Genomic DNA, 14,875 nt, shown 5'->3' on the forward strand with positions numbered 1-14,875 from the left:
CAGGTTCTCCAGAGGATAATCCAAGTGTATTTCCCATTCACATATTTTTTAAAATAATTGAACCAACCTTAAAATGGGTCAAAAGGGAGATTACATTTTTACCTAACATCTTCTGCATCATCGACTTTACAGTAATTCTTTATGGGAGTAGAAAGCCCTGTCTTTTTTTCCTTAGAGTAGCTGGTTTTAAACTGGTAACCCTGCAGTTGGAAGCTAAATGTACACCACCACACCTATATATCTTAGGACATTTAAAAAAGTGTGTGTGTGTGTGTGTGTGTGTGTGTGTCCAGCTCCCAGCTCCCGCCGATTTAACGCCAATTCATAGTGACCCCAGGGGTGTCAGAGCAGACCCCTGCCCTGTGGGCTCTGTTTCATGACACTTTGTTCAGGAGATGGCCAGGCCTTCCTTCTGAGGCACCTCTGGGTAGGCTCAAGGCCCCCACCTTCACAGCCGAGGCATTGACGACTTTCACCACCCAGGAGGGTCTCGCATATATCCATGAGACAAACACACCCGTAATCTGTATAATCGATGCATATATACACATACACTCTGAGCTGGCATGGACTTCATGGCAGTTGAGGTTTTTTTTTGTTTACACACATGCACACACACACACACACACACACTATACATAGGTGGCGTCAAAAAGTTATTGGCAAAATGGAATGAAAAGATAATGGAAATTTTTCCATTAACTTTTTGAAGCCCCTTCATATGTGTCTATATAAATATATATACACACAAATAGGTTTATAAGTGTATGCAGATGTATACAAATATCTGCATATGTGCATGTACATACATAGTTCAAACACACTGTTATCAAGTCAGTTACAACATCAACCCTAGAGGGCAGAGCAGAACTGCGCCAGAGTTTGAGACTCTAAGTCTTTACAGAAACAGACTGCCTCATCTTTCTCCCGCAAGGCAGCAGATAGGTTCAAACCGCTGAACTTGCAGTTAGTAGCCCAATGCTTACTACCAGGCGCCAACACAAACACATACAATTTTGAGAGCCCTTCAGCCTGTCTTCTCACACACGCAGGGTGGATGCACACCAGCCTTTTGGACAAGGCCGGTGAGAGATGCCGTCTTTGTCTCACGAAGTTTCTCTTTCTGCCCCAGGACTGTGTGGACGGATCTAGCAGCTCAGCCATTGGATGAGATGATTTCACAAGTTATTGCTTTATCCTGACAGGAGCCGAGTTGTGGTCCCAGTTCCCGGTCTGGGGAGTCTCCATAGGCGATGTATATCATGAAAACTGACTAAGTCCAGAGGATGCCAAGAAGGATGAGAGGGAAGAGAAGGGAATGGGGAGGGTGGGGGCGGGGGATGTCCCAATGCATCTTGGTCCCTGAAGTCCAATGCTATGTACAGCACTCTGCTCAGCAAAGGGCACTGCATCTGCAGCCCTGGCATTCTGACTCCCTGCAAGTTTGCCCATCAATGGGCTACCAGGCCGTTCCCACATGTTAAAAAGGCAGGGCAGAGCCACATCTCTATGAAACACCTGCCCTGGCCAGGCCTGGGCTGGCCTGCGTGCCCTGCTGCTCACCAAGCAGCAGCCGGGGCCAGGCTAAGAGCTCTGGAGGCAGGAAAGGCTGGATGAATGCCGAGTTCCGGTGCCCACCGGCACTCATGGTGGCTCACTTCCCCTTTCTGACTCAGTTTCTCTGCCAGCAGAACTCAGGCAAAGAGCCCTGGCTACACTGTGCAAAGTCCATGCATGGTTCAAGACCACCAGCGGCTCCTCTGGGAAAAAGACGAGGCTGCCTGCTCCCACAAAGACTGACACCCTCAGGACCCCTAGGGGGCAGTTCTTCCCTGTCCTATCGGGCACTTGATGTCAGTGGGTTGGTCTTGGGAGCATCTTGTGTCTGCAGAAGTTATGATGAGTCAGAATCCAATTGGCAGTGGCAGAAAGAGTATTATCTAGAAGGAAAATTGACCACCACCACCACCCCCACCCCACCCCGCTATGTCTGCCTGCACACAGCAACATTAGTAATCAATGAAGAGATGCTCTGGGGGTACACATGATCTGTTACGATTCTCAGTAAAAATGGAACAAGGCGGGTAAGTAATTGACCAGCCTTAGTACTCAAGTCACAAAATAATGAAAAGGAAATCCGAGAATCAAAGAAGCTCAGAAACATGTTCAGGGTCACTCAGCTATAAAGTGGCAGAGCTTGGATTTGAATCTGGAGCGTCCATATCCAGAACCCGACTAAGGCATCAGGGGATGCCGCCTCTCTCTGGAGTGCGGGTTAAGGACACAGTCTTTTTAAGTCGACAGCACCGGAGTTCAAACCCTGGCGCCTTGTGACAACTCTGCAGCTCTCTAACGTGAGGACACCTGGAACCTCAGAGGGTTTGTAATCAGGCCCAAGGACGGTGATGTGTCTAAAGCCTCAAGAACACGCTCTGGCACGCAGCAGAGCATCTGAAGTCTATCATTACACAACACGCAACAAGACAAAAACACTAACAAGGACCTGTCTGTGCCGTGACAGCGCGCAGTGGGCCTCTATGCTGAGGGAAGAGGCGTGCGTGCGTGCGTGCGAACGAGAGAGAATGGGGCAACAGGTCTTCTGCTGGAGAGGATGCCCCGGTGCCCTGCCCACATCTCAAGGCTTGGGGTGTGGATGAGGAGAGAGCCTCATAGGCTTCACCTGGGGGGGAAGGGAGGCAGAGAAAAGAGCTATCTGGGGGTCAAAGGACACCAGGGATCAGCAGCCCAAAGGTGAGCTGAGGCCCCAGGCTGAGGTCCCACACCTCTGTCCCCGGAGGGCCCAGCTTCAGTACAGGGCGCAGGGCACTGCGTGATCACAAACACATTTGAAAAGTTGGCCCCGCCCCCAGATGGAGAGCCCCCAGCTCTCCATGAAAGGGGAGCCAGCAGCACCAGTGGGCAGTGGCGATGGTGGGTGCAAGGGTGAGGGTAGCCTGGGACTCCAGTGGGGAGTCACTCTGCAGAGCCTGCCCTCACTGGGCTCCAGAGACCCCCACCCCCCAAGGGGAGACCACGGAGAGTAAAAGGTCACCAAGACTTGGGAAATGCCCATGCTGTGAGGAAGAGAGTGAGGAGAGCACGGGCCAGCTGAGGGCCAGAGACCAGACAGGGTTTCCCGACCGAAGACCAGTGATTCCTGATTCTGGGAGGAAGGAGAAAGACCGGGTTCCACAGCTTTAAACAGCCACAGGGAAAGTTCTACCCTGTCCCATAGGATCACTATGAGTCAGATCTGACTCGATGGCAGTGATTTGGTTTTTGGTATTTTTTTGGTTTTGTTGGGGAGAGGTGGGTGGTATGGAATACTGGGGAGGAACTAAGAATACAAGTAAAAACCCAAATGGAAGGAGACCCCGATCTGTTTGGAGACAGAAAGGTTAGTGGTGAGTGAAGCTAGACCCTCAGAGGATGGAGGAAGGGGTCCTCTGTACATCCTGGCATTTGAGGTAGACTTAAAATTGCAAGAATGCAAAGAGTCTTTAAGGAAGACTGGGAAGGAAGCCCAAGAGACTTGGGAGATGGCTAGTGAAGGTTTAGGAGCTCTCATAGAGAAAAGCAGATGGAAGGAGGGTGTGTTAGACAAGGTTCTCTAGAGAAACAACACCAGGACACTTATGATTTGATAGCCAGATAGATAGATACAACATAAGAAATAAACAGCTAATTAGTCTATACAACAGTACAAACGGCTCAGTACAACTCACTTCCGTGAAACAGCTAATTTGCTGGCAGTCCTTCAAGTCACAAGGGCCACCGGGTGCAAGTCAAGGAAGCAGACAGTTGAGTCCTCTGTACAGCAATTCAGGCAATCCTGCCACAGGCAGCAAACAGCAAGGCAGGTCACCAACAGTCCGCCAGATGACAGAGTCCGACAGTCCCCAGCTCAAGTGATGTAAATTCCAATAGTGTGTTGAAGCATGTCTTGAAGGAACCTCAAACTCCAGCGACACGGTCCATGGGTTGGGTCTCCCACAGGTAGTGTAGCTCGTAAGTTGAGGCAGAGAACCAGCTAAGGCTGGTCTGATCCTCAGAGAGCAGGACACAAGAAAGGCGAGGCTCACCAAGCCATTTCTCTCTCTGTCCTTTAATTAAACTGCCCTTCAATTAATCCCACATCACAAAGGGGACGAAGAAAATAAAGGTCCCACTGTCGCCAGACCCACCAAAGGGCAGCTCACTTTGCCTTCCAGTCCAACACTGAGAGCCAGCCAGCCAGTCATGGCACAGTTGGTTGTCACTCCTGGTGACCCCGTGAGCAGACTTGAACTGTGCACCAGGGAGTCTTCAAGACTGGGACCTTTTAAGCACAGACCACCTTCCTGAGGGGCTACAGGGTGGCCTTGAAATGGCAAGCTTTGGGTGACTAGTTGTGGTAGTTTTATGTCAACTTGAGTTTGTTTGAACCTCTAAGGGTGGAGTCCAACATATCAGTCAGCCTGATGCCTACTTGGGGGTGGGGTGGGGGGTGGCCTTTTTTACAAGAGACATTGAGAACCTCACCTTCCTGCTTACACAGATACCTATGTGGCCCGGTTTTGCTTCTCCAGGCAGTCCACCTAACATACTAGTCGATCGCTTACCTGTTTGTGCCACCCAAGGACTGCCTCCCTTCCATACCAGGAGGATGGAAAAGGCAGAGGGGAAACCTTTCACCCCAGGGGCTTCTCCTCAGAAGCAGCCCTGCCTACCTGGGAGGTTAAACTTTAACCCAACCCAGGGCCGCAGTGTGGATTCCGACGCATGGTGACCCTCCAGGACAGAGCAGACTGGCCACAGCCGGTTTCCAAACGCTGTCAGTCTTTAGGGGAGCAGACTGCCTCATCTGCCTCCCCCAGAGCAGCTGGTAGATTAGAACTGCCAGCCTGTGCGCTTAGCAGTCAAGCCCTTAACCAGCTCTGCCACCTGGACTCTTGAAACTCCGAAGGTGAGATCACTTCTCTTTCCTAATCAGAAACCCCTTAATGAGGCCGAGTGCCCCATCTCAGATGTGGTTCAAATAAACTGCAGGGTTGATTTTGTTTGTTTGTTTTTAAGTTCAGGTGCCCGTGTGAGCAACTCACCACTTCACCTGCATTAATTGCTTTAATGGGCCCCCGGAAACAGCCTCCGCCTCCCGTTCCTCATCAGGGGCCCTGGGGAGCCCATCAGACCAGCGATTGGGAGTCAGATGGGCAGCTTCCTGAGGATCCCCAGATTCTGCCCTCCTGCCCCTTGACATTGCTGCAGTATGGCCGTGCATCTGTCTGTCTGCCTCCTCGCGTTTCCGAGCCCTCACAGTCAATGGAAACGGTGGGGGTGGGGGTACAATTCCACGCAAGCACCATGCTTTATGACTGCTGCGAAGAGGAAACGCAGATGCCCAAACCCAGACAGGCGCAATTATGTTTTAAAAGAAGCTCTGTCTACACGGGAGTATTGACTCCGTTTAGTAAATGACTGCAATTCCAACGACTACGGCCGATCCCGCGGCTCCCAGTCCTGGCCCCTTAAAAAAACACCAAACAGACACAACAGAACCCACGCAAATGCCATCAGCATTTGTTTTCATCATAGGCTTGCCAGCAGGAGCCCCGTGGCTGGAGTTTTGCAAACTTCACGGGCTGTGATGACCACAGGGTGCCCTGGTGGCTTGGTGCATTACGTGGTTGGCTACTAAATGCAAGGTCAGTAGTTTGAAAACCACTGGCTGGCTCAAGGGGAGAAAAACAGGCCTTTCTACTCCCATAAAGAGGCACAGTCTCAGAAACCCGTGTGTGTGTGTGTGTGTGTGTGTGTGTGTGTGTGTGTGTGTGTCAATTCTACCCTGTCCTATAGGGTTGCTGTGAGTCAGAATCAACTCAATGGCAATGAGTTTGGTTTGTTTGGGCTTTTTTTGGACAGTGACCAGGACCTGCTGGTGAGGGCTTGCTGCAACCCAGGTGCGGTGCCAGGGGCACAGACCGGCAAAGGGACCTGCCCAAGGTCATGAAAGGGGTTCAATCTACAAAAGCATCTCTAGCCGCCTGGAGACGGGCCTCCCTTTCCTGGATCATTGCAATGTATCAGGTGACCTTGCACATCTGGGATCCTGCTACAAAAGAGCTGAGGAGGGGTTAGGGGCAGGTGGGTCAGCCTCTCTGGTCAAGTCTTCCCCTGGAGAAGCGTTGGGGTGGGGGCATGCGAAGGGAAGGGCCTGCTTCTCCAACCTTGGTGGTGAGGCTTTGCCTGGGGAACCTGTGCACGCTCAAGTAAGGTCTGGGTTGAGAGTCACCAATACTGAGTCCACCGCCTGGCCATCAGAAACCCGCTTCCACGTGTCACTTAATGATGTCCTGCCACAATCTGTGGCTTTAGAGCCCTGTGAGGAGGACAAGTGAGGACTTCGGAAAGCCGATATGTCTGCTTTGCACTCCCACGTCAAGAGGGCGCGGATATTGCGGAAACTCAGGTAGGGAGAACCACGAAACCCGCTGGCAGCTGAAGCAAGACTGCGGCCAATGTAGCAGAAGAACACACACTCTCAAAGGAGGGAAGCAGCCAGCAGAGGGGCTGCTCAGCCCGGAGCGGGAAAATAGCCCCACATTCACACGTTCTTGGTACAAAATGATAAGCAGCCTGTTCTCAAATGTGAGTCTGATTAGCAGCAACCCGCCCTCCCCTGAGACGTTAGGGCTGCGGGAAACCCAACCGTGTCTTCACAAACAAAAAGCCAGGAGCTCTCTCGCACCCAGACGCGGCTCACTGATTGCTTCGGAATGCATAAACGGTGCTATTTTGGAATGGCTGTGGAAATCACCCACCGTCTGGGAAGGTGGTCTTAAAATGAAGAGCAAAGTTACAAAGGAAACCTTTGGAGGGGGTCGATGTGAAAAGCTGTTGCCCACCCAGGCACCAACCGTGTCAACAAGTCCCTGGCTTACATGACAGTGAAGGGTTTCCTGTTTGCCAGGTGCCTGCACACCTAGCCGCCCACTGAATCCCTCCGTGCCCATTTCACAGATGCAAAGACAGAGGTTCCGTGATGTCACGTGATCCACCCGAAGCCACACAGTGGTGGGAGCAGGCACTAGACTCTAGTGACTAGAGCCTATGGCTTCCCTGAGATGTTCCATCCAGGGTCTACTATGATTGCATCACATGGGATTACTTCCCCACCCATGTCCCACCCTGCTCCGGACCCTCTACCCCTTACCAGTTACCAGATAGGAACCACGGCATTGTGATCTCACCAGCACTGGATTAGGGTGAAGATGGATGATTCTGCTCACTCAGCAAAGAATCACTGAGGACTGACTACATGCAGGCACTGGAGAAGCACTGGAGCTCTGTGGGCAAAGCCAAGTCTTGGTCCCTGGAGCTCGTCGGACATGGAGGAGGCCGGCAAACAAACAACGAATCCTTCACCCAGAAGTGAGCGCAGGTACTGAGGTGAGGTGGCTGGCAGGGAAGTGGAGGCTCTTAGAACACTGGGCTCTGGGGTCCTCCAGGGCAAGGCCCATGTCAGTTGCTTCTGATTCCCCAGGCCCAGCCCCATCCGCACTGGGAAGAGCAGAAAGAAATACACGCCTCTTCCCCTTGCTCCACGTTCCCTGGATGGGCAGACCAGAGCCTCCCCACTCAGTAAAGCAAGCCCTGGAAGCTGATGGTGCTTAAAAGGCCCCCAGTGCCAGACACAAGATAGGTGGTGTCTGCCACCTTCCAGCAGGGGTCGGTGTGCTCAGGGGGCTGGCATCTCTTCCAGGAGGCTGTCTGGCAATGCTTGGGCTGGGTTCCAGGCAGGGAGGTAAAATCAGAAGGGTACTTGCTCTTAATCCCTATGGTGACCTTGGGCTGGTGAACTTCACCCCTGGAGCATGGCCCTCACTTTCCTAGCTGACCTGGGCAGACTGAATGGGACAGGAGGGGCAGAGCAGGCATCGTGGAGTAGGTACTCATTGGTCTCTGCCTCCATTCCTTTCAGAAGAGTTGCACGAAAGCCGAGCTAACATGCGACTGCATTGGCCCCATGCTGCTACCCACTGCAGCTGACACCAGGTGAGCGGAAAAGGACCGGGAGAGAGTGAGTCCTGCTCTTTGCACCCTGCCCACCTGCCGAGCTGTAAAAAACGAAATGTGTCCGCAGCATCCAAAAGGCCATAGCTGTGGAGTCCCTTGTATCTCCTAACGAGCCTCCAGGACAGTGTAGAACTGCCCCACCGGGTTTCCAAGGCTGTAATCTTTACAGAAGCAGTCACATAATTCTCCCAAGGAGCACCTGGTGGTTTTGAACCACTGACCTTCCATTCAGTACTGGGCATCGAGGCTCCAACTGAAGCATAGGAATCTTAAAAAGCCCTCCCTCCACGTGGGGGCACAAGTAGAAGTCTGTAAGCTTAAAGTAAGCATTAGCATCTTGCTAGAGGGTGAGAAAAAGGGGGGGGGGTGTTGAAAGATTTACATATTTCAGCCTCCAGCCACCTCCAGCTACCAAATGTCATCCCTTCTAGAAAGACTCTCTGGCAATTGTTGCGTACCAGTCCAGGGTGTCCCCAAGCAGTGGAGACCCAGCACTGCCCTTTAAGGTCACAAAAGAACCTTGCTAGAAAGCCCGCGGGATGCCTAAGTCCCTGAGTGCCCGCTTCAGGCACACACAGCCCCAAGCAGGGAAGGGGTGGGATCATGGTTCGGGAGTGTGCATGCGTGCAGTGTGAGCACTTGCCAGCCGCCTGCAGGTGGTGGACTGCATGGCTACGGGCAGGTAGAAGTGGGAAGCCATAGCACACAGCAAATTCCAGCTGACTGGGGGTTAAAGAGTCTACTCCTCTTTGCAGCTCCATCTAAATGAGGAGTCATTAGCGGTGATAAACGTTGGGCTTGTCAGCAAGGGGCGTGGCCGGACAGTGCACAGCCAGGGAGATGCTAGACCTCTTCCAGGTCCAGCATGAAGTCCAGAAGCTTCTATACAAATTTCACTGTTTCAAATAATACACGCATTCTCTTCTGCTCCACAAAATGTCCTTTGAACCAAACAGTACATAACCAGTTGAGAGGTTGGTTTTCGTTTCTTTTTGCCCTTTTCCTGACAAAAGCACCGTAATTTTCTAAAACGCTAAGTGTCAGTTTGATCCAAATAAATATACCAGACTAAATTAAAGAAATGGACCCAGCATGCTGCATTATACTTGCTTGGGTATGCAGCAACCAAAAACCCACTCAATAAAGGGTTTATTAGTAATGGGCTTTCAGCGTGACACGGCTGGCAGGGCTCACAGGACCCCAGAATGAATCCAGAGGAATGTCCTGTGTGTGTCCGCCAAAACATGGCCCACCTTTCCAGAGTGGAATGCTGGAATGGGACCGGAGGTAGCGGGATAGGGGTAGGGGGAAAAGCAACGTTTTGGATGCAAAGTTGGAAGTGGTAATAATTTGTAATGGCTTTGGCTAACCATGTACAGTGGGGAAATGACAAACGTATCATTTAGAAGCTGCCAGACCAAATATAATGACTTATATTAATATGGACAGATTCTTCTCGGCTTATTATGCAAAGGAAGGGAGGCTGTGATAACCTTAATTAAATGAAAGGACCAGCAACTGTTTTTTAACTCCAAGAGCATTTCAAATTTTCATGCGCGCCTTGGATTGCCCATGGGAATGCCGAGACTGTAATGAAGTTGTTTAATTATATTGAGATGAAACGTACGCATGCATACACACACGTCCCGGCAGCACCTGGATGCCCTGCGCTGCTCCCCGCCGAATCGAGGGACAGAAAGCAATCAAGTAAGTGGATTCAATTTTGAGAGCTTCCAGGGAGGTGCTGCTGATGCCAGAATCCTAGCGGTGTTCTCGCGTGTACCCTGGAGTTGCATTTGGGGGGTGGTGTTCTTGGGTCAGGGGAGGCTGTCAAGCTCCCATCAGTACAGTGTGTAACCTACCCATTTCCTGATTTAGTAGGGAGGCTACACAGTTGTGCCAAGATTCTGGTCTCCCAATCCTTAGCCAAGTTTTCTTTGCCTTAAAGGAAAGCAATTCCCAAAGGAACAGAACCAAAACAAAACATCGAATTAGACTTTCTAACCTTCTGTGAACCAAGCACATGATGAGCAAATGGCAAGCCATCTCCGCTGGAAGGGACTTTACAGAGACCAGCATCCATCCGTCCTGGACACAGAGGGGGGCAGTAACTTGCCCAAGGTCACACAGCAAGCATGCAACACAGCATCCAATGCAAGTATCCTGGTCTGTAGACTCCTTGGCTAATTTAATAAGATTTTATTTTTGCTGAAAAACTTTGAAAAGGTCGACCATTTTTATTATCCTCCCCCCGCCTTGGGCTCCTATTCATTCAAGATAGATTTTCCCTGCCTACAAGAATCAAACATTTCAAAATAATTGAAAATAGTAAATGCTTGCTTTATCTGGACCTGTCACTACTGATTTAGCAAACAGGCATCAACTGAGGCCCGGAGCCACCAGACATTGGACAAAATCCTCTCTGGATCACTCTGGGTAGCAGAGATGCTTGATTTGTCAGAAGTGAAGAGGAGAACACTTTGTTCGTGCAATCTCCCCTTTCAAGAGTTGCGGTCCACTGAGAAGAGGGTGTCGCTCCTGGTTCATAAACTCTCTCTTAGATAACTGGACTCCTAACATTTTCTTTTTAGTCCACAACAAAACCAATCAACTAACCAATCTCTTCTTTGGGAATCTGTGCCCCTCCTCCCACCTGCACAAGAAAAACGCTGTTAAGGTTGGAAATACACCTGTCACCAAATGTTAGTGGGGCAGTATCCCGAGTCAGGAAAGAGAAGAAGAGAGGGGAAATGGAGGGAAATTCGAATTTTAAGGGGCAGTTCATTGCACTGGAGCAAGGTCAATGTCTTAACCATGGTTATGCAAATGTTATCGTTAAGGGAGGAGCCCTGGTGCTACTGTGGTAAAGTGAGTGGCTGCCAAGACAAGGCAGGTGGTTCTAGCCCAGCAGTAGTTCCATGGGTGGAAGATGAGGCAGTCTGCTTCCATAAAGGTTTACAGCCTTGGAAACGCGAAGGGACAGGTCCTCTCTGCCCTACGGGGCTGCCAAGCTTGGGAAGGGACTCGACCACAGGGGGGTTTCACTGGTTTGGGTATCAGCAGAAGAAGCTGCATTAAGTATATAAGAAATGCTCCGTTTTATTGCTGCAACTTTCCTGTAAATCTAAAATTACTCCAAAATGAGAAAAATGTACATACATTAAAAAAATGTACTTGGAAAAAAAAACACACACGAATAAAACAGTGCCCCCAAATGCATCATATATAAAACAGCCACAAATATCTGAGTTGACCCTTCCTACCTGGGGGGGCGCAACCAGGGCAACGAGGAAAGCAGGGCCTCCCCAGGGAACAAGAGACCGAGCACCACCCCGCAAAAGCAAGAAACATCATAGAACTGGTCACCTTTGCCATAAAATCCCAGGCGCGCTGCCCTACGGCACTGCAGCTTATAGACAGGAGTGCCGGCAAAGAAGTCTTGGTAGACAGCAGGGTGCCTCCAGAGAAGCTGGGGGCCCTGTCCCAACTTTTCAATTGAGGGGTAGAAGACCCTGAATTTTGTGGAAAGATATCAATAGCTCTCCAATTGTTCTTTCCAACCATCCCAGCAAATACCTGTCCCTCATGCTACTCTGAGGCGCAGGGGTTCCGCCTCCTCCGGTTTAAATTCCACCTCCCGGAGACTCCGTCCTCGTTTTCCCTTGGAGTTAAGGTGACACAGAGCAATATTCATTTGCCTGTTGCTTCTGCAAGATCCAAAAGGGGGTCATGCTGAGCAGGCTCTATGTCTGGAGCAGGTGGTGGGAATGAGGGCAAACTTGAGGCGGGCGCACTCTCACCCAGCAGAGGCCTCCTGAAGCAAAGGCAGTCATGGTCAGTGATGAAGTAGGCCGCCCAGCCCATGCACGCTCCAGGGCCACAGGCCCACACTTCAAGGACATGTCTGTTCATACCTACCTCTCCTCTAGGGGCAAGTGTTCTCAGGTTTCAGAAGCCTGCATGGAGAGTGTAGGTTTTACACTGGAAGCAACAAGAGTAAACACACGAGCTAAGGCCTGGCACTGCTCAGGCCTGGCACTGCTCCGAGCCACCACAAACACAAGGAATGGCTCTAGGAGGGTCTGACAGAGACCCAGAGAGCCAACAGGGGACCTGTGGGGAGAGGTCAGCGAGGGGAGATCCTCCTGGGAACCTGGAACTCACAGCCAAGCAGGTTGAGTCTGGGCTGGAACTGAAAGAGCCAGCATTTTTAATGCCTGGGTTACTTGTCAGCCCTTCTACAGTTCAGCACCTTGTGGTGATTAAATTATGAGTCTTTTAAAACTGCTTCTCAATTTGAGTCCGAATGTATAAGTCACCGTTTGGATCAAGAATCTCTAGTGTGTGCATTTATCATCCTGGAATTTCATGCCTCTTAGGGCCAAGGTTAATGGCCTGCTCCTTTATCAATATAGGTAATGTTAGATAAAACCAGAGAGAGAAGGCAGGGAGGAGGGCTGGGGCCTGGATTCCCTCAGTGAGCTCTGCCGGCTGCACCTGCCAACAATATAAGCCGACCAGTGTGCTTCCAGGGGGCTCCCCAGAGGGCCTGGCAAGGTGGAAAATGAATGAAGGAAACCGAGGCCAGAGATGAGGTGAAGCTGTCCCAGGTGCAGTCAGGGCGTGTAGGGTACATCAGGCCACAGGAAGCTGCTTCAGGTCCCTACTACCCAGCAGCCAGCAGGATGGAGCTCAAAACACCTGCCTTCAAGAGGCCAAGAACAGACAGAAGCAGAAGCAAAGGGAGGGAGTGGTGGAGTCACAGGCCAACCCAAGTCCCTGGGTAGGTTTCTCTCTGCAGAACCTGAGCCTAATGCACTGGGTCTGGGTCTGGGTCTCCCTCCCCACCCCCACCCCCACAAGCATCTCTACTTAGTATACTGTGTGTGTGTGTTGGGGGCGGGGTGTCCTCAAATCCACACTGGTTTCCAGGACCCTGGGCTATGAGACTGGCAAACATGCAAATTCCTTTTAAACAGCGTGATTAGATCCCTAGGTACATGTTATAAGATATTTTTCTCAATTAGCACACACAAAATGACAACTGCTCTCACGGGGGTTGGGGGGGGTGTATTTTTGACATTCAGGCCAGGGGGCTCCTCTCCCAACAGGCTGGGGACCACTTACTGATCAGGGTCAGTGCCCCATTTCCACGTGGAGGACCAGAGCTTCCTGGAGGGCAAGCCCCATGCCCCAGGATGCACATACAGCCTCCTCCACAAATGACCTGGTCAGACGGGAGCTCTGCCTAGCAAGCCAACTCCTGGCCTCACCCAGACCCCAGCTCAGCTCCTAGCTCCAGAGTCAGCAAAATAAAATAAAACTTTCTTTCAGAGGTAAAAGCCTAGAGAACAAGGAAGAACAGCAATGCAGTATGGGAGGCCACCGACTGCGTACCGGTACTTAGTATCATCCTCACTTTCACTCTCGCGAGTCCACTCCCTCCCCAGTGCCTGGTTAATAGCATCCATTGCCCATACTTGTCTTCAAAGCCCGCCAGGGCAGGGTCCAAATCCCTTTTCCCTTTACTACATCCAACGCGTTTCTGCTGCCTGAAGTAGACGGTCCTGTTGTAAAGTTCAGTAAAACGTGGCCCAAAGAGGCTAATGAATTGCCGAAGGACACACAGCAGGTGAAGTGCGGAAGGAAGAGTGCCACTCTGCCCATAACCGTTCCTCCTCAAGCCACAGCCTTACCTTGACGGCCTCGGCGTGGGTCACCCGGGACAGAGACTTGTCGTTGACACGCAGAATCTGGTCCCCGACCCGCAGCCCTTCTTTCTCGGCCAGAGAACCCGGTTCCACCAGCGACACATAGATTCCCACGCCGTGCTCCGAGCCCCCGCGGATGCTGAAGCCCAAGCCCTCGTGGGCCTTGGCACGCCGCAGACTCACCAGGCGTACCTCCCCGGGCCCCGCGCCGTCGGGGCCGCCCCAGGAGGGCTGCCTGTAGGAGGAGGTAGTGGGCAGGTAGAGACCCTCCGCCGTGTACTGGTCGAACAGCAGCTGGTCGGAGCGTGGGATGACCAGGCGCAGCATGGGCAGCAGGCGCCGCTTGACCGGGCTGTCCAGCAGGACGCGCAGGGTGCGCACCAGGTCAAAGACGTTGCGGCGCGCGTGGTAGGCGTTCAAGCAGTGGGTGAACTGCTCCCGCTCCGCCTCGCTCAACAGCGCGGTCAGCGCCTGGTGCAGTTGGCGCACGTTGGCCGACAGCAGCCGCAGCCCCGAGCCCCCGCCGCCGCCGCCCGGCCCGGCCGCCAAGACCAGCGAGCCGGTGGAGGACGAGCTCACCGACAGGCCGTCCAGCTGCGCGTTCATCTCCCCGCCGAGGCCCGCACGGACTTGGGGCGCGCAGTCGGGCGGCTGCTGCACTTGCGGCCACTGGCGCGGCAGCCCGATCCCCGGGGGGAGCGCAGGGAGGGCGGCCGGAGACTGGGTTGGAGGGGCGCAGAGACCGGGGCTGGATAGCAGCGGTGCGCTGAGCCCGCGGCTCGGAGTCCCGAGCGCGCGGGGCGCGCGGGGCGCGCGGGGCCGGCGGTGGCGGCCGGAGTCCGGGGATCGCGGAGAGGGCGGCGCGGCGTCCGGGCGCGCGCAGGGAGCAGCTACATTCCGGAGGGCACGGAGACGGCGGTGGCTGGAGTCGGGGGCGCGGCCAGGCTGACCGCCCCGTCACACCATCCCCGGGGCTCCCCCAGCCGGGCTGCCCGCTCCTCTTGGGCTGGGGGACCCCAAAGTCAGAAGTTGGAGCGGGGGCGCTCTACTCCCAGAACCCCCCAAGCCGCCGCCGCCGCTGCAGCAGCGCGGGTGTCAGGCAGGGGCTG

General features: G+C 52.9%; 1 protein-coding gene across 4 annotated transcripts in view; it reads right to left on the reverse strand.

The window, feature by feature from the left end:
• WHRN (whirlin) overlaps positions 1-14,372 on the reverse strand; it is a 92,455-nt gene extending 78,083 nt beyond the window's left edge. For all 4 annotated transcript variants that reach the window (XM_004712545.2, XM_004712544.4, XM_045296665.1 and 1 more), the window contains exon 1: positions 13,752-14,372. In XM_004712545.2, coding sequence (XP_004712602.1) covers positions 13,752-14,372 — 621 coding nt within the window. The remainder of the gene's footprint in view (positions 1-13,751) is intronic.
• Between the last annotated feature and the right edge of the window lie 503 nt (positions 14,373-14,875).

Source organism: Echinops telfairi, unplaced genomic scaffold (assembly GCF_000313985.2).
Source record: "Echinops telfairi isolate 266 unplaced genomic scaffold, ASM31398v2 ScPeMD7_7410;HRSCAF=8448, whole genome shotgun sequence".
In the NCBI taxonomy this organism is placed as follows: Eukaryota; Metazoa; Chordata; class Mammalia; order Afrosoricida; family Tenrecidae; genus Echinops; species Echinops telfairi.